The following is an 18407-nucleotide window of genomic DNA, read 5'->3' as shown; positions in this document are numbered from 1 at the left end:
TCGAGCATAAATACTCCCTCTTGGAGTTACTAGCATCAACTTGGCCGAGCCTCTACTAATAACGGAGAGCATGCAAGATCATAAACAACACATAGGTAATAACTTGATAATTAACATAACATGGTATTCTCTATCCATCGGATCCCGACAAACACAACATATAGCATTACGGATAGATGATCTTGATCATGTTAGGCAGCTCACAAGATCCAACAATGAAGCACAATGAGGAGAAGACAACCATCTAGCTACTGCTATGGACCCATAGTCCAGGGGTGAACTACTCACTCATCACTCCGGAGGCGACCATGGCGGTGAAGAGTCCTGCGGGAGATGAATCCCCTCTCCGGCAGGGTGCCGGAGGAGATCTCCAGAATCCCCCGAGATGGGATTGGCGGCGGCGGCGTCTCAGTAAGGTTTTCCGTATCGTGGCTCTCGGAACTGGGGGTTTCGCGACGGAGGCTTTAAGTAGGCGGAAGGGCAGGTCAGGGGGCCACACGAGGGCCCCACACCCTAGGTCGGCGCGGCCAGGGCCTGGGCCGCGCCGCCCTAGTGTGGCGGTGCCTCGTGGCCCCACTTCGACTCCTCTTCGGTCTTCTGGAAGCTTCGTGGAAAAATAGGACCACCGGGCGTTGATTTCGTCCAATTCCGAGAATATTTCGTTACTAGGATTTACGAAACCAAAAACAGCAGAAAACAAGCAATCGGCTCTTCGGCATCTTGTTAATAGGTTAGTTCCGGAAAATGCACGAATATGACATAAAGTGTGCATAAAACATGTAGATATCATCAATAATGTGGCATGGAACATAAGAAATTATCGATACGTCGGAGACGTATCAGCATCCCCAAGCTTAGTTCTGCTCGTCCCGAGCAGGTAAAACGATAACAAAGATAATTTCTGAAGTGACATGCCAACATAACCTTGATCATACTATTTGTAAACATATATATGTAATGAATGCAGCGATCAAAACAATGGTAATGACATGAGTAAACAAGTGAATCATAAAGCAAAGACTTTTCATGAATAGTACTTCAAGACAAGCATCAATAAGTCTTGCATAAGAGTTAACTCATAAAGCAATAAATCAAAGTAAAGGTATTGAAGCAACACAAAGGAAGATTAAGTTTCAGCGGTTGCTTTCAACTTGTAACATATATATCTCATGGATAATTGTCAACATAGAGTAATATAACAAGTGCAATATGCAAGTATGTAGGAATCAATGCACGAGTTCACACAAGTGTTTGCTTCTTGAGGTGGAGAGAGATAGGTGAACTGACTCAACATAAAAGTAAAAAGAATGGTCCTTCAAAGAGGAAAACATCGATTGCTATATTTGTGCTAGAGCTTTTATTTTAAAAACATGAAACAATTTTGTCAACGGTAGTACTAAAGCATATGAGTTATGAAAATTATATCTTACAAGTTGCAAGCCTCATGCTAGTATACTAATAGTGCCCGCACCTTGTCCTAATTAGCTTGGACTACCGGATCATCGCAATACACATGTTTTAACCAAGTGTCACAATGGGGTACCTCCATGCCGCCCTGTACAAAGGTCTAAGGAGAAAGCTCGCATTTTGGATTTCTCGCTTTTGATTAATCTCAACTTAGACATCCATACCGGGACAACATGGACAACAGATAATGGACTCCTCTTTAATGCATAAGCATGTGGCAACAATTATTATTCTCATATGAGATTGAGGATATATGTCCAAAACTGAAACTTCCACCATAAATCATGGCTTTAGTTAGCGGCCCAATGTTCTTCTCTAACAATATGCATGCTCCAACCATTAAGGTGGTAGATCTCTCTTACTTCAGACAAGACGGACATGCATAGAAACTCACATGATATTCAACAAAGAATAGTTGATGGCGTCCCCGAAACATGGTTATCGCACAACAAGCAACTTAATAAGAGATAAAGTGCATAAGTACATATTCAATACCACAATAGTTTTTAAGCTATTTGTCCCATGAGCTATACATTGCAAAGGTGAATGATGGAATTTTAAAGGTAGCACTCAAGCAATTTACTTTGGAATGGCGGATAAATACCATGTAGTAGGTAGGTATGGTGGACACAAATGGCATAGTAGTTGGCTCAAGGATTTTGGATGCATGAGAAGTATTCCCTCTCGATACAAGGTTTAGGCTAGCAAGGTTATTTGAAACAAACACAAGGATGAACGGTGCAGCAAAACTCACATAAAAGACATATTGTAAACATTATAAGACTTTACACCGTCTTCCTTGTTGTTCAAAACTCAATACTAGATATTATCTAGACTCTAGAGAAACCAAATATGCAAACCAAATTAGCAAGCTCTAAGTGTTTCTTCATTAATGGGTGCAAAGTATATGATGCAAGAGCTTAAACATGAGCACAACAATTGCCAAGTATCAAATTATCCAAGACATTTTAGAATTACTACATGTAGCATTTTCCAATTCCAACCATATAACAATTTAACGAAGAAGAAACTTCGCCATGAATATTATGAGTAAAGCCTAAGGACATACTTGTCCATATGCTACAGCGGAGCGTGTCTCTCTCCCATACAGTGAATGCTAGGATCCATTTTATTCAAACAAAAACAAAAACAAAAACAAACCGACGCTCCAAGCAAAGCACATAAGATGTGACGGAATAAAAATATAGTTTCAAGGGAGGAACCTGATAATGTTGTCGATGAAGAAGGGGATGCCTTGGGAATCCCCAAGCTTAGACGCTTGAGTATTCTTAGAATATGCAGGGGTGAACCACCGGGGCATCCCCAAGCTTAGAGCTTTCACTCTCCTTGATCATATTGCATCATACTCCTCTCTTGATCCTTGAAAACTTCCTCCACACCAAACTCGAAACAACTCATTAGAGGGTTAGTGCACAATAAAAATTAACATGTTCAGAGGTGACACAATCATTCTAAACACTTCTGGACATTGCATAAAGCTACTGGACATTAATGGATCAAAGAAATTCATCCAACATAGCAAAAGAGGCAATGCGAAATAAAAGGCAGAATCTGTCAAAACAGAACAGTCCGTAAAGATGGATTTAATTGAGGCACCAGACTTGCTAAAATGAAAATGCCCAAATTGAATGAAAGTTGCGTACATATCTGAGGATCACTCACGTAAATTGGCATAATTTTCTGAGTTACCTACAGAGAATTAGACCCAGATTCGTGACAGCAAAGAAATCTGTTTCTGCGCAGTAATCCAAATCTAGTATTTACTTTACTATCAAAGACTTTACTTGGCACAACAAAACTCGAAACTAAGATAAGGAGAGGTTGCTACAGTAGTAAACAACTTCCAAGACTCAAATATAAAACAAAAATACTGTAGTAAAAACATGGGTTGTCTCCCATAAGCGCTTTTCTTTAACGCCTTTCAGCTAGGCGCAGAAAGTGTAAATCAAGTATTATCAAGAGATGAAGCATCAACATCACAATTTGTTCTAATAATAGAATCATAAGTTAACTTCATTCTCTTTATAGGGAAGTGTTCCATACCTTTCTTGAGAGGAAATTGATATTTAATATTACATTCCTTCATATCAATAGTAGCACCAACGGTTCGAAGAAAAGGTCTTCCCAATATAATGGGGCAAGATGCATTGCATTCAATATCCAAGACAACAAAATCAACGGGGACAAGGTTATTGTTAACCATAATATGAACATTATCAACTCTCCCCAAAGGTTTCTTTTTAGCATTATCAGCGAGATTAACATCCAAATAACAATTTTTCAATGGTGGCAAGTCAAGCATATCATAGACTTTCTTAGGCATAACGTAAATACTTGCACCAAGATCACATAAAGCATTACAATCAAAATCTTTGACCCTCATTTTAATGATGGGCTCCCAACCATCCTCTAGCTTTCTAGGAATAGAAGTTTCAAGTTTTAGTTTCTCTTCTCTAGCTTTTATGAGAGCATTTGTAATATGTTTTGTGAAAGCCAAGTTTACGAGCCGCTAGCATTGGGACTCTTAGCAAGTTTTTGTAAGAACTTTATAACTTCAGAGATGTGGCAATCATCAAAATCTAAATCATTACAATCTAAAGAAATGGAATTATCATCCCCAAGGTTGGAAAAAATTTCAGCAGTTTTATCACAGGCAGTTTCCGCAGTTTTAGCAGTTTCAGGTAATTTTGCGCGCTTTGCACTAGGAGTAGAAACATTGCCAACACCAATTATTTTACCATTAATAGTAGGAGGTGCAGCAACATGTGAGGAATCAACATTACTTGTGGTGGTAATAGTCCAAACTTTAGCTACATTTTTCTCTTTAGCTAGTTTTTCATTTTCTTCTCTATCCCACCTAGCACGCAGTTCAGCCATTAATCTTATATTCTCATTAATTCTAACTTTGATGGCATTTGCTGTAGTAACAATTTTATTTTCAATATCCCTATTAGGCATAACTTTCGATTTCAAAATATCAACATCAGAGGCAAGACTATCAACCTTAGAAGCAAGAATATCAATTTTATTGAGCTTTTCCTCAACAGATTTGTTAAAGGCAGTTTGTGTACTAATAAATTCTTTAAGCATAGCTTCAAGTCCAGGGGTGTATTCCTATTATTTTTGTAAGAATTCCCATAAGAATTAGCATAACCGTTACCATTATTATAAGGATATGGCCTATATTTATTACTAGAATTGTTCCGATAAGCATTGTTGTTGAAATTATTATTTTTAATGAAATTTACATCAACATGTTCTTCTTGGGCAACCAATGAAGCTAACGGAACATTATTAGGATCAACATTAGTCCTATCATTCACAAGCATAGACATAATAGCATCAATCTTATCATTCAAGGAAGAGGATTCTTCAACAGAATTTACCTTCTTACCTTGTGGAGCTCTTTCCGTGTGCCATTCAGAGTAACCATCATATTATCAAGAAGCTTTGTAGCCGCCCCCAAGGTGATGGACATAAAGGTACCTCCAGCGACTGAATCCAATAAATTCCACGAAGAAAAGTTTAGTCCCGCATAGAAGGTTTGGATGATCATCCAAGTAGTCAGTCCATGGGTTGGGCAATTTTTAACCAAAGATTTCATTCTTTCCCAAGCTTGAGCAACATGTTCATTATCCAATTGTTTAAAATTCATTATGCTACTCCTCAAAGATATAATTTTAGCGGGAGGATAATATCTACCAATAAAAGCATCCTTACATTTAGTCCATGAATCAATACTATTCTTAGGCGAGAGATAGCAACCAATCTTTAGCTCTTCCTCTTAATGAGAAAGGAAACAATTTCAATTTAATAATATCACCATCTACCTCTTTATACTTTTGCATTTCACACAATTCAACAAAATTATTGAGATGGGCAGCAGCATCATCAGAACTAACACCAGAAAATTACTCTCGCATAACAAGATTCAGTAAAGCAGGTTTAATTTCAAAGAATTCTGCTGTAGTAGCAGGTGGAGCAATAGGTGTGCATAAGAAATCATTATTATTTGTGGTTGTGAAGTCGCACAACTTAGTATTTTCGTATTTTCAGGGGTGGCCATTTTAGTAGTAGCAAATAAAGCAAACTAGATAAAGTAAATGCAAGTAACTAATTTTTTTGTGTTTTTTATATAGAGTGCAAGACAGTAAATAAAGTAAAGCTAGCAACTAATTTTTTTGTGTTTTGATATAATGCAGCAAACAAAGTAGTAAATAAAATAAAGCAAGAAAAAAACAAAGTAAAGAGATTGGGAAGTGGAGACTCCCCTTGCAGCGTGTCTTGATCTCCCGGCAACGGCGCCGTGAAATTTGCTTGATGCGTGTAGCCGACACGTACGTTGGGAACCCCAAGAGGAAGGTGTGATGCGCACGGCGGCAAGTTTCCCTCGATAAGAAACCAAGGTTTAATTGAACCGAGTAGGAGTCAAGAAGCACGTTGAAAGTTGATGGCGGCGGGATGTAGTGCGGCGCAACACCGGAGATTCCGGCGCCAACGTGGAACCTGCACAACACAACCAAAGTACTTTGCCCCAACGAAACAGTGAGGTTGTCAATCTCACCGGCTTGCTGTAACAAAGGGTTAACCGTATTGTGTGGAAGATGATTGTTTGCAAGAAAACGAGTAAAACAAGTATTGCGACAGATTTGTATTTCGGTATAAAAGAATGGATCGGGGTCCACAGTTCACTAGAGGTGTCTCTCCCATAAGATAAAAGCATGTTGGGTGAACAAATTACGGTCGGGCAATTGACAAATAGAGAGGGCATAACAATGCACATACATGTCATGATAAATATAGTGAGATTTAATTGGGCATTACGACAAAGTACATAGACCGCCATCCACTTGCATCTATGCCTAAAAAGTCCACCTTCGAGTTATCATCCGAACCCCCTCCAGTATTAAGTTGCTAACAACAGACAATTGCATTAAGTATTGCGCGTAATGTAATCAATAACTACATCCTCGGACATAGCATCAATGTTTTATCCCTAGCGGCAACAGTACATCCATAACCTTAGGGGTTTCTGTCACTCCCCCAGATTCACGGAGACATGAACCCACTATCGAGCATAAATACTCCCTCTTGGAGTTACTAGCATCAACTTGGCCAGAGCCTCTACTAATAACGGAGAGCATGCAAGATCATAAACAACACATAGGTAATAACTTGATAATTAACATAACATGGTATTCTCTATCCATCGGATTCCGACAAACACAACATATAGCATTACAGATAGATGATCTTGATCATGTTAGGCAGCTCACAAGATCCAACAATGAAGCACAATGAGGAGAAGACAACCATCTAGCTACTGCTATGGACCCATAGTCCGGGGTTGAACTACTCACTCATCACTCCGAGAGCGACCATGGCGGTGAAGAGTTCTCCGGGAGATGAATCCCCTCTCCGGCAGGGTGCCGGAGGAGATCTCCAGAATCCCCCGAGATGGGATTGGCGGCGACGGCGTCTCAGTAAGGTTTTCCGTATCGTGATTCTCGGTACTGGGGGTTTCGCGACGGAGGCTTAAGTAGGCGGAAGGGCAGGTCAGGGGGCCACACGAGGACCCCACACCCTAGGTCGGCGCGGCCAGGGCCTAGGCCGCGCCGCCCTAGTGTGGCGGCGCCTCGTGGCCCCACTTCGACTCCTCTTCGGTCTTCTGGAAGCTTCGTGGCAAAATAGGACCCTGGGCGTTGATTTCGTCCAATTCCGAGAATATTTCGTTACTAGGATTTCTGAAACCAAAAACAACGAGAAAACAGCAACTCGGCTCTTCGGCATCTTGTTAATAGGTTAGTTTCAGAAAATGCACGAATATGACATAAAGTGTGCATAAAACATGTAGATATCATCAATAATGTGGCATGGAACATAAGAAATTATCGATACGTCGGAGACGTATCAGGAGGCCGGCCTGTATATAGTAGATCTAAGTATAGTAGTAGTTGTGTGCGGGCTCTGTCCCGGTTTGGCGTGATGCCGGTGGAGCTTTGGTGGCCGACGCCGGCGGGCGGTGCTCGGCGGCTGGGGGTGATGTTGCTTTTCCTCTTGGCGCTCCGGTGGACGGAGCCGAATGAGGCAAGCAACGCGACCTTTCCCTCCACGCAAAATAAGCCCGATGTGGCCTCAGAGCTAGCAGATCTTGAGAGGGTTATTTTCTTACCATACTAAAGCATGGTCAGTAAAAAGTACTAGACTAATTGAGTAAAATAAACACATATTAAAATAATATAAAATAACTATTCTAACACGAAAAGAAAATCCCAAATCCATTATAGCAGCACGAAGATCATCAAGAAAAAAGAAAGAAAACCCAAAGCGGCGGGGACCGAACTGAACCGACTCGACTCCACACGAACACGAACCCAAAGCGGCGGCTGCTTTTTGGTCTCCCCGCGCGCCGCCGTCGCGTCTCTCCCCACACCACACCTTCCCGCCTCCCGAGGCCACAGCCGCCCTCCACAATGGCGACCCGCGCCCGCTTCGTCTACACCCGCCGCCGTTCCGACGACGAGGACGTGGAGGAGGAAGAGCAGGAGGAGGCCTCATCATCTTCCTCTGAGGACGAGCAAGAGGAAGAGGAAGAAGAGGATGAGGTGGTGGAGGGTTCCGATGAGGAGGAGGAGCCGGCGGTCGCCGAAGAGCCAGCGGCCAGGAAAGCCCCAACTCCGGCGGCTACGGGGAGGGGCGGGAGGAAGGGCCCTATTACCATCAGCCTCAAGAAAGTGTGCAAGGTACTGCCCGCCGCCGCCGCCGGGGGTTTCACCTGTTTCCCCCTTACCTTATACCTCTCGATTTCGCTGCACGCCGTCGATTGCCTTCATAAAGAACGCTCATTTCCGGTATTTTCGGCGCCCGTCGCTGATTTGGGGGTTTCGGTAGAGCAGGAGCGGCTGCCTCCTTCTTGCCCTGGTGCTTGCCCTTTGCGTTCGCAATGAAAATGGCCGCTCCATTTCGCATCTACTTGGTCTGATGCTCCTTCTTCACCATCCACTTCAGTGTGAATTTGAGTTCCATTGGTGGGGAGGTGTTGATGGTGTCTGCACCGAGTGCTCCTTCTAACTGCAGTTATGATTGATGCGTGCTCTGTTTCGTCTGGCTGCAGGTGTGCAAGAAGACGGGGCACGAGGCGGGGTTCAAGGGCGCCGTGTACATCGACTGCCCCATGAAGCCCTGCTTCCTCTGCAAGATGCCAGGTCCTCATATTCTCGTAACTGTTCCTGTTCGTGTCATAGTTTGTTTCTGCATCTTGGATTGTCAAGTGAAAGAGTCTTGCTTCCTTTATTTCCAAGATGCCAGGTCCTGATATCTGTACATTATGCTTCTATGTTTGTTTGTTTGTGCATTTGGGATTGATTTCGAACTGCTGGGGTTAGGAACCGGTACTGTATCCCTGTTAGAATGGTGTACTTCATAAACTCAATCAGGTTGAATTAGTGACTACTTGCTCACTCACAGGAGTTTAGACCAAACTGCTTGTTCAAGATAGTCTCTGAAAGAAACTTGCACTTCTGTTCAGATCAGTGTGACGAAACTAGTTCGGTGTTGATAAACCCCCACCTGTTATTTTCTCATGTATCTGAACACAAGAATCTAAAACAGCTCTTTCCTTTGAATGTTTATAATTATGTGTTGCCATGTACTACTTGAAAGCTTGACATGAATGGAGACTTTCCGAGTGACTGATACCACACGTTTTCGTCGCTTGCGCTTTGCAGGGCACACCACCTTGACCTGCCCGCACAGGGTAGCAATGGAGCATGGTGTTATCCCAGCCCCTAGGAGGAACACAAACACTTCACTGGACTACGTCTTCCAGAGCCAAGTGAAAGGCAAAATTTCCATGGTGCGTGAACTGATGGCTCCTCTACTCTTTTCCCATACCGTTGTCAGTTGCAACACTGTGCACCACTATTTTTTCCTAGTACCATTCACGCCAAAACTAAGTTCCTCTCTGATACTAGGTCAAGCCACGGTTTCTGGTACCCAATCAATTGGAGTGCGGTAACATAAAATTCCACCAGAGGCGCGTGACCTGCTTGGAGTTTCATCCAACCAAGAACAATGTGCTTTTATCAGGAGACAAGGTATTGCAGTCTGACCACTGGGCTTTGTTGTCCGCTTAATTAATATGGTCGCGTTGCAGGTACATATAGGCGACTACTGACCATCCCTTTGTTTTTCATTTCCACACAGAAAGGGCTACTAGGCATTTGGGATTATGTTAAGTTGCATGAGAAGATCACCTATGATTCCGTGCATTCCTGTATTCTGAACACTATGAAGTAAGAGCTTTTCCTTCATGGCTAGTATCAGTTCTTTTGTGCGAGATGAAATATGGCAACTTGATGTGATCTTATTCAGGTTGGACACCGCCAATGATGCAGTGCTATACACAGCCTCCTCTGATGGGACTATCAGTAGCACAGACTTAGACACGGGAATGGGCTCTCCATTGTTAAATCTTAACCCGGATGGTTGGAATGTAAGTTTTCCACACTTTTTCCCTTCCCATCAAGCTTATATAGATTATTTTGCTTAAAAACATTCTATGCCCAATATCTTGCATTTATGCATGTTGTACTGAAGCTAGACAATCATGTGCTTGCACTGTTCTGAACAAATTTTCATCCACTCTGGGCTTTGATTTAATCAACCATGTGTTGATCTTAACAGGGTCCAAGCACTTGGCGCATGATATATGGAATGGACTTAAACTCTGAGAAAGGCCTTCTTTTGGTGGCAGATAGTTTTGGGTTTCTTTACTTGTGAGTATGAGTATCCCTGTAAAGCTGTTTGATACCTTATTTGAGATTAACATCTTAGGTCAAGTATATGCAGCTTCCTTTGAACTGTTGACTTCCCGTGCATTTTAATATTTTTTCTCTGAGTTCACGATGTTGCTGTATCCTGTCATATCTCATATGTGATAAAGAGATCGTTTTATATTATTATCATATTTGACATACTCCATTTTATTCCTTCCCCACGTTGAGTTTTTGGCCTTCTGTTGTGAGTTATATGTCCGTGTCTTACACCTTAATTTTTACAGACTGGATAGACGGTCAAAGGAAAGAATCGGGCAACCAATTCTTATACATAAAAAGGGTAGCAAGGTAACTGGCCTTCATTGCAACCCTGCTCAACCTGAAGTTCTTCTAAGCAGCGGAAATGATCACTTTGTGAGTTTACACTGCTCTGCTTACCTAGACATCCCTTTGTTTATCTGGTATCTAATATTTCCCATCACTTCTGTGATTATTAGGCCCGTATTTGGGATACAAGGAAACTTGAGCCAAAGTCTGCTCTTGCCAGCCTTGCTCATGGACGGGTTGTCAATTCAGGATATTTTTCTCCGCGAAGTGGGAGCAAGATCTTGACGACATGCCAGGACAACCGAATTCGTGTCTGGGATTATATTTTTGGCGATCTAGAATCCCCGAGTAGAGAAATCGTGCACAGCCATGATTTCAACCGTCACTTGACTCCCTTCAAAGCCGAGTGGGATCCAAAGGTTCAGAGTTGTAGCTGCAATTTCTTCTTTTATCCTGACTCTTCATTACCATGCCCAATTTTGATATTGAATGTTTTAATGCTATGCAGGATTATTCAGAAACTGTTGCAGTTATCGGTCGTTACATAAGTGAAAACCACAACGGGGTTGCTCTGCATCCCATTGATTTCATAGACACCAGCACTGGGAAGCTTCTGGCTGAGGTGATGGATCCCGACATAACGACTATCAGCCCAGTGAACAAGCTACACCCCCAAGACGATATCCTGGCCACAGGAAGTTCAAGGTATAGACCAATCAATCAGTATTTACACAAATATCTCGAAGCAGTTCCCGCTCTTTACTAACAATGTCTGTCTGTGCATGCAGGTCCATCTTCATCTGGAAACCTAAGAACGATTCTGATGATCCTACAGAAGAAAGGACCAGCCAAAAGGTCAAGGAATATGTGTACGGGTCAGGTTCGCAGAAGAAAGCAAATGGCAAGCGCGGCGATAGCAGCGATGACGACTCGGATGGCGGTTCTGATGGAAAGAACAAGAAAGCAAAGAAGACTCGATTCACCCATACCGCGAAGGGAAAGGGCAAATCCAAAGCTTGATGATGAATGTAGTTAGTGCAGCGGCAATTTTGGCAGAAGGAACGAACGTGTTAGCAGCTGCTAATGCAGCTCCTTTTGGGTACCATCTCGCTTCTTAGTCCTAGGTAACATGCTGAAGGCATGTGGTATTATAACATCACATCTTAGGTAACGAACTTTTAGAATTAGTTTGAGTCATGATGTGCTTTAGGCGTTAAATCTGTGTATATATACGATCGTTTCTCTATATCCCCTCCTACTTGGTAGCTTGAATGCAGTTTTGTATGCGCGTTGCTGATCATCTGCATGTTTCTGTTGTCTGCTTTTTGCCCATGATGAATGGTGAAGAAACTATAAGATGCACAAATGGAATCTCTTAGCAGAGTAAAAACTATAGCAACACCATGAACAACAATGTACCATCATGTGAATATTTGGAATGTATGGGATTATGCCAGTGGGACAGAACATGACTTGGATATCTTATAGCAAAACCAACTAATGCACTAACAGTAAATTTCTGTTTTTTTTACAACACTAGGAAAAGTGCCCGTGCGTTGCACCGGGAGAAACCAATACTCAAGCATTTTTACAAAACCGTGTTGACACTCCTCATATTTTTCACTATCATCAGTAGTGATCACGTTTTCTCCTATTCATGATGAATGTAATCAAATATAAAAATATTAGATTGCAAACCGGCCCCACACTTAAATTTTATTAAGATATAAATCCGGACAAATTTATTGTTAGGTGTCAGCGTGGTTCTACAAATTGTTTTTTACTGGATATTTTTATGCCATGAAGAACATAATATAATTTAATTCTCATTTTGGCCTAACAATTACATTTAGCTTAAAATCCGAAGAGAAAATAAGGTGAGGCTAACGATACAATAGCTTAACTTCTTAAGCAAATAGAGAAAAATAATATCGGACTACAAATTACTTCCTTTCTCGGATAAAAATAAACATGTCCAAATCATGGTAATTTATCAATCAGCAGTTTGAAAATCAAGCGAAAACTCAAGTGAAACCGATGACCTTCGTCTATATGGCTCACTCTTGTAACAATGGAAAACATAATAAAGTTCATTCCGATCAACATGTATTTATCGGGACTTTTATATATGGAGCGAATGTGCAAGAGAAGACCAGTGAAGTAAAGAGCTGAAAGATGGAAAATATTCGAGGGGCGTACTTCTCAACTTGAATCACTAAAGTTCTCATTTGACGTTGTGTGCATTATTGACCTTTATTTCCCAACACAACAAGAAAATGATGTACTGTACTAACAAATAAGTAATTCAGCTCTTTTCGCAAAAAAAAAATTCAGCTCTCACGAGCATATGAACGAACATGTGCAGAGCACCCCTTACAGCTAAAACATTCAGCACGTGATTGATTCAGCTCCCCAAGTATTGGTGGTCGTGGCCTTCCGCCGCCGGACGTTGGCTTGTCGTGCTAGGGATGGAGGCAGCCAGTTCATGCCAGCTTCCTCAAGACGCTAGCTTTCAGGAGGAGGAGGCCAAGAACATCAACCGTGCCTCCCCAAAGGAAGCATCCACCGGCGCTCCCCCATCCGGTGTGGCCTTCAGCGCGAGCTTCATCGTGGAGGGTAGTGCCCGCGCCATGGACCAGGTATGCCTCCGCCAGCACTATCACCAATCAGGTCCTGCCTTTGCCAGCGCCGGCATCTTCAGCAGCGGATTCAGCGCATCGGCTTGCAACTGTGGGGTTCTTGCGGCAGCTCCAGTACCTGTACAATGGGTAGGTGTTGCAGAATGGTAGGTGCCACAGCACGCTAGTGTCGAGGACCGAGGAGCAGCGCGCGGGGATTTTGAAGCGGCGGCAGGAACGACGCGGAGGTGGCCGTCGGCGAGGATTTCTTTCGGCGCCTCCCACGAGCCTATGTGCTCTGTTCTGAGAAAGCAAGAAGAAGAAGAAGAATCTTGCTCGGAGAAGGGGGGGGGGGGATTTTGAAGCGGCGGCAGGAACGACGCGGAGGTGGCCGTCGGCGAGGATTTCGTCTCGAGTGGCCTCCTCGTGGCGAGGTCTCGGTGGGGACGAACAAGAATAAGACTGAAACGGTATAATGGCAATCTGAAGTATTATGTGATTTGGTGGGAGGGCAAAACAGTCCAAGAAAAAGCGTTGACGAAACTTTTTGGCAGAAACCTTAGCTCCTTTATTATTAGGTATAGATTAGGCTGCATGTAAAAAAATCTCGCACTATACTGATTGTTAGCTTGCTAAACATATATCATCGGAGGATTCAGACTTTCAGTTTGTTGTTCGGTTCGAATGTACTAGGTCAGCATCGGTCAAACCCCAAAATTTGTTTTCTTACGCCTCTTGGTCAAGATGCTGATGCTCCAGCACCAGAACAGGTTCTTTCGGCACCTTCAGAAAGATCTGGCTTTGATCCCAGCCAGCTTCCTCCATTTGGCCGATGAAGTCATCAAATTCACCCCCCAACGCGGTGAGGCTCTCTTCTAGCCTATCGAAAACGTCGTCTTTCGGCTTTAGCTCATGTTCGTGAAGCCAGTGTGCCTGCCATAGGCTTCTTAGGACCGACATGCTCGTTGCTGCCTCCTGAAAATAAGTGAACAGACAATCTTATGAATTTGTTGATATTATGTTTACTATTTTTCATGCACCGATATTTAGCAGTAGATCACCTTGAATGTGACCAGAAACACTGGCTCGTTTGATCCAAGCTGCTCAACATAGAGGATGTACTTCTCATTCTTGTACAGCTTCACTAGCCTATTTACCTGTTTTGAGAGTTAGGAACATATATGATCAAGTGATATCAGAGTTCATTGATCGGTTATGAACTTACTAGGGAAGGACTAGGCAACTAGCATATGGCTTACCAGATATGAAGGATCGCTGATATCAACTCTGCCAGACTAAGCTACAGCTGATTTTAGCTGACAACAATTGCTTTTACAATAGTTTTCAGGGAAAATATTGTACTTCCACACTATTCTGAAATGACCTAAGGAAGGAGGAAAAAGTTCGGTATGGGTTGGATACTTGGGTTCCACTTAGGTTACATCTTTAAGTTAAGAACTGGCAGCAATTCTCGCAGGAAAACTGGGTATGGGTAGAGTCCTAAAACAGTTGTTGTGACTATATATATCACTATGCATATACTAACCAGACAAATTTCCTTATCCCTCAATTCTAACTGCAAAGGAACCCCAACAACAAATATTGGAATGATAAAGTCATAATAACCGAAAAGTTAATCTACCAAGATGAGGAATCAGTTTCTCAGGTTTGCATTTGGCAATATGCTAAAGAATCATACCATGTTAGTGGAATCCTCTCCACCGAGCATCCTCTCCATGGACACACCAAAAGATATTTGGGGACGCAAGAATCTCTCCCATGTTAAAATATTCTCCCCCTCGTTGCAAGCAACATAGCCTAGAGCAGGAAGATAACAACAAGTATTACAAACAATTTTTCATAAAGCAACCAAGGAAAAGACAAAATAAAGAAGTAAAGAAGATGTCACCAGGAACTGTATGATGAGCAACATGTGATCTCACAAGAATCCGAGCACGTTTTAGGTTTACCTACCAATAGACATGAAGAGGAACACATGTGATGAATAGAAGACTAGTAACTCCAACAATTTATGCCATCCATTTATTATCTGATTGAGAAACATGACCTAACATATACGCATTGAAATTTATTAAATTGAACCAACGGAATTCAAGTCAAGCACCTTACTGTGCGGAACTTCAGAACTATTAGGGACTGATAGCGAAACCAAAGATGTAGAAGGCGAACGCCAAGCCATGTCAAAGTAAGAGTTGAGTATGACGACTGTATGCCTGGCGTGTCCTGGAATGAAATACCAACTATGAATGATATATCAAACAATGATAAAGTAAGGTTGGCATGCCAAAAGGAGGTTCCATGTACTTGATGAATAGTATTACCAGAATAAGTACACCGATAGAAAGGCCTAACAACTGAGCACCTACTTCCCATACTTCCTCCTGCAAAAAACATCAGAGTCGGTTGGCGAAAGTTTCGCAAAATTATTCAAAGAGATTTTCTTATATTGAGCCAAAAATGTGAAATAGTGCATAATCTCCAAAGGAAATTTTGTATGAGCATAATATGATGCTGTTTTTCCATACATAAAAAGTACTCCCTCTGTCTCACAATAAGTCGCTCAATTTTTTCTACATACGGATGTATCTACACACTAAAAATATGTCTAGATACAACCGTATCTAGACAAACTTGAGCAGCTTATTTTGGGACGCATGGAGTACTATTGTTCTACGGATTAACAAAGTGACTGAATGATTGGATAATGATATCAAACTGACTGTTAGAAAGATTACTGGAAGAAACTATGTACCTTAGCAGCAATCTCCCCTAGATTTCCAGACTTAGAGAAGTGATTTTGGATAACACGGTTAGAAGGGTCTCTAAATCCTCTTCCTACAGCCTGCCCAAGAAGTTTGTAGTCAATAATTTTCTATACACGGAGCTCTCTACAAAGTTCAACTTAGAATGTAAAACTAAAATGTAATGAATTAATGTGTTGTTTCTAATATACCTTTGCAAGATTCCCCAATGATGCAAGTGGGAGGAAGTAACCAGGATAGAGGGGAGTGGTGAGATCAAAGATGCTGCCATATTGCACAGATAAATAGACAATATTTTAAGTCATTTTTTCTTCTTCACTTGATTTTACTTATTTTCTGTTATTATTCAAAAGAGTTAGTGCATGAACCTTCCAGCACTCCCAATGAAGTCTGCATACATCCGCCACTTCTTTGGGTCGTCATCAAAAAGCGTTCCGAAACGTCCACCTAAATCAAGTCATTCATAAATCTTCCAGGATAAAATATTCTAAAAAAGCAGTCAGGCATAATCGTACCAATGAGAATACGCCCAAAAGCTCCTATGCCATCTTTCGATACCCATCTACAGAAGTTTACATCATCACAAACAAAATAGGTGATTTAACCATGAGCATAAAATCAGCTGATCCACTCGCATCCGTGTTTCATGTTTGGCTGTTAGAATGTTGGTATCTGCCTTCAGGTACGTTCATACAGTATTTGGTAAAGCCTCAAGGTTCTTGAGAAAGAAAAAATCTTATTCATATTTTTCAGGGTCTGTGAGAAAGAATAACTCTTTCAAGTTGTGTATACAAGTAAAGGTGACCAAATTAGGATGGAACATAATTAAGCTAAAACAAATATCAAGATTATTTTTCTTCCAAAGAAGATAGAGGATAGTTCTGAGTGTCTAGTAGTCCATACAATGAATCAAAGATGGTAATGACCTGATAGCAGCGGCAGAGGCAGCTGCTGAAGTTCCAGTAAAGGACCCAACACCTACAGCCTGTGCCAGTCTATGATCAGCTAATCATCAATTTTGAGATAATAATTTAAGTGTATGACTTGAAAATCTTCGGATTGATGTTGTTTGGGATCACGTGGCAAAATATCAAAAATTATTTTAGAGCTACACAATAATGTCATCCATAGGATCATATATCACATCACATAAGATGCTACTGTAAATTATATTTAATTGTTTACTTCTGCAAACATGATCGTGATGATAAATTATGGGATACCTTCAAAAGACTTGATGTAACCAGTGTGTAACAGATCCACCCTGTCACGTTTGTTGGGAACTGCAGTAGCATGTACTGCAGGTAGTCGTCCGAAACAGACTCTGAAACACATGAACACCGGGCAAGAGAGAGTTAAGAGGTTTGAGAAGTGGGGTATATAGTTTCAGTGCTGTAGGATATGACAAGAGAAAGGGAGGAAGCTACCTATTTAAAGACAAGCTCTATATTTGACAGTAAGTGCTAGGAGTTTGTAAGATCAACAAAATTAAGATACAGAACTTTGAAGCAAAATCATTTGTTTTCTGCATTGTGATCAGCAAACACCTCAATTCACTGCATCTCCTAGCTTGTAAAGCTGAACCCTATACCAGCATTCACCTGGAAACCCTGCTGGAAGCACAAAATCCCTGATGGCCTGGGGAATCGAAGACTTCACATTTTCGTCCTCAGCACTGTTCATCGAGGAGTCATGCTTCTCCCAGTGGACTTGCAGCTTCGAGTCGCCGTCCAACAGATACCTGTTCATCACATCAATCAGATGGTGAGAAACTCGGGGTCAGTTGTGCAGCTCACCATCCATGGTTTCCAAATGCAGACTTGACAACTCTTTGCAAATTCAGTCAGGTAGGCAAACCTCTTGGCGGCGCCGTCCCGGTACCTCTCCACGAGCACAGGTCTGGCCTTCCTGCGAGAGCAAGTCACGCTTCTTCATTTCAAAGAAAGGAGGAAACTGCGGCAGGAAGCAGGAACTGGAGAAAGGGAGCGGCGGAATCTGGGGACGAACTCGGAGTCGCTGGGGCCGCCGCTGCTGTTGCTGGAGGCAGGCGGAGACGCGAGGCAGGAGCGGTGGCGGGGCCTTCGCCATGGGGGAGCTCCGCCGTGGAGGCGGCCGCCGACGGAGAGCATGCTCCGGCTCCGGTGCTATGGACTGAGCTGACCGGTGGGTGGAACTGGAAGGATAGGCAGCACAGCTTGCAGTCCACTAGTTTTTACTACATCTCGCAGCACAGCACACGCACTGGAGTATCATATTTCTATCAATAAAACCCCATGTTCATCCTAAAAAATACATGTATCTAAAAATACATGTATCTAAATAAAGGAATTGTTTATATATATTTGAACGGGGGGATACTCAAGTGAACAGCGTGGTTTATTACTTACATAAACTTGCCATGAAAAATATATACT

General features: G+C 42.2%; 2 protein-coding genes across 2 annotated transcripts; one reads left to right on the top strand and one right to left on the bottom strand.

The window, feature by feature from the left end:
- Window positions 1–7927: 7927 nt before the first annotated feature.
- Window positions 7928–11838, top strand: LOC124667098 (DNA damage-binding protein 2-like). Its single transcript, XM_047204425.1, has 11 exons — window positions 7928–8231; window positions 8603–8693; window positions 9216–9343; window positions 9462–9584; window positions 9694–9782; window positions 9862–9982; window positions 10174–10265; window positions 10550–10679; window positions 10763–11011; window positions 11101–11297; window positions 11381–11838. Exons 1-11 carry the CDS (start codon window positions 7962–7964, stop codon window positions 11610–11612), a joined length of 1722 nt encoding a protein of 573 aa, XP_047060381.1. The 5' UTR covers window positions 7928–7961; the 3' UTR covers window positions 11613–11838.
- Window positions 11839–13800: 1962 nt separating this feature from the next.
- Window positions 13801–18154, bottom strand: LOC124666178 (protein root UVB sensitive 5-like). The gene is made up of 15 exons (XM_047203528.1): window positions 18001–18154; window positions 17851–17901; window positions 17595–17734; window positions 17217–17317; window positions 16920–16978; window positions 16509–16555; window positions 16362–16440; window positions 16185–16257; window positions 15984–16073; window positions 15553–15612; window positions 15341–15454; window positions 15120–15180; window positions 14910–15028; window positions 14272–14367; window positions 13801–14185 (listed from the first exon to the last, which is right to left on the bottom strand). Exons 1-15 carry the CDS (start codon window positions 18120–18122, stop codon window positions 13937–13939), a joined length of 1461 nt encoding a protein of 486 aa, XP_047059484.1. The 5' UTR covers window positions 18123–18154; the 3' UTR covers window positions 13801–13936.
- Window positions 18155–18407: the final 253 nt, after the last annotated feature.

The sequence above is a fragment of the Lolium rigidum genome, chromosome 6 (genome assembly GCF_022539505.1).
Source record: "Lolium rigidum isolate FL_2022 chromosome 6, APGP_CSIRO_Lrig_0.1, whole genome shotgun sequence".
NCBI lineage: Eukaryota > Viridiplantae > Streptophyta > Magnoliopsida > Poales > Poaceae > Lolium > Lolium rigidum.
This window is presented reverse-complemented; position numbering and strand designations above follow the sequence as displayed.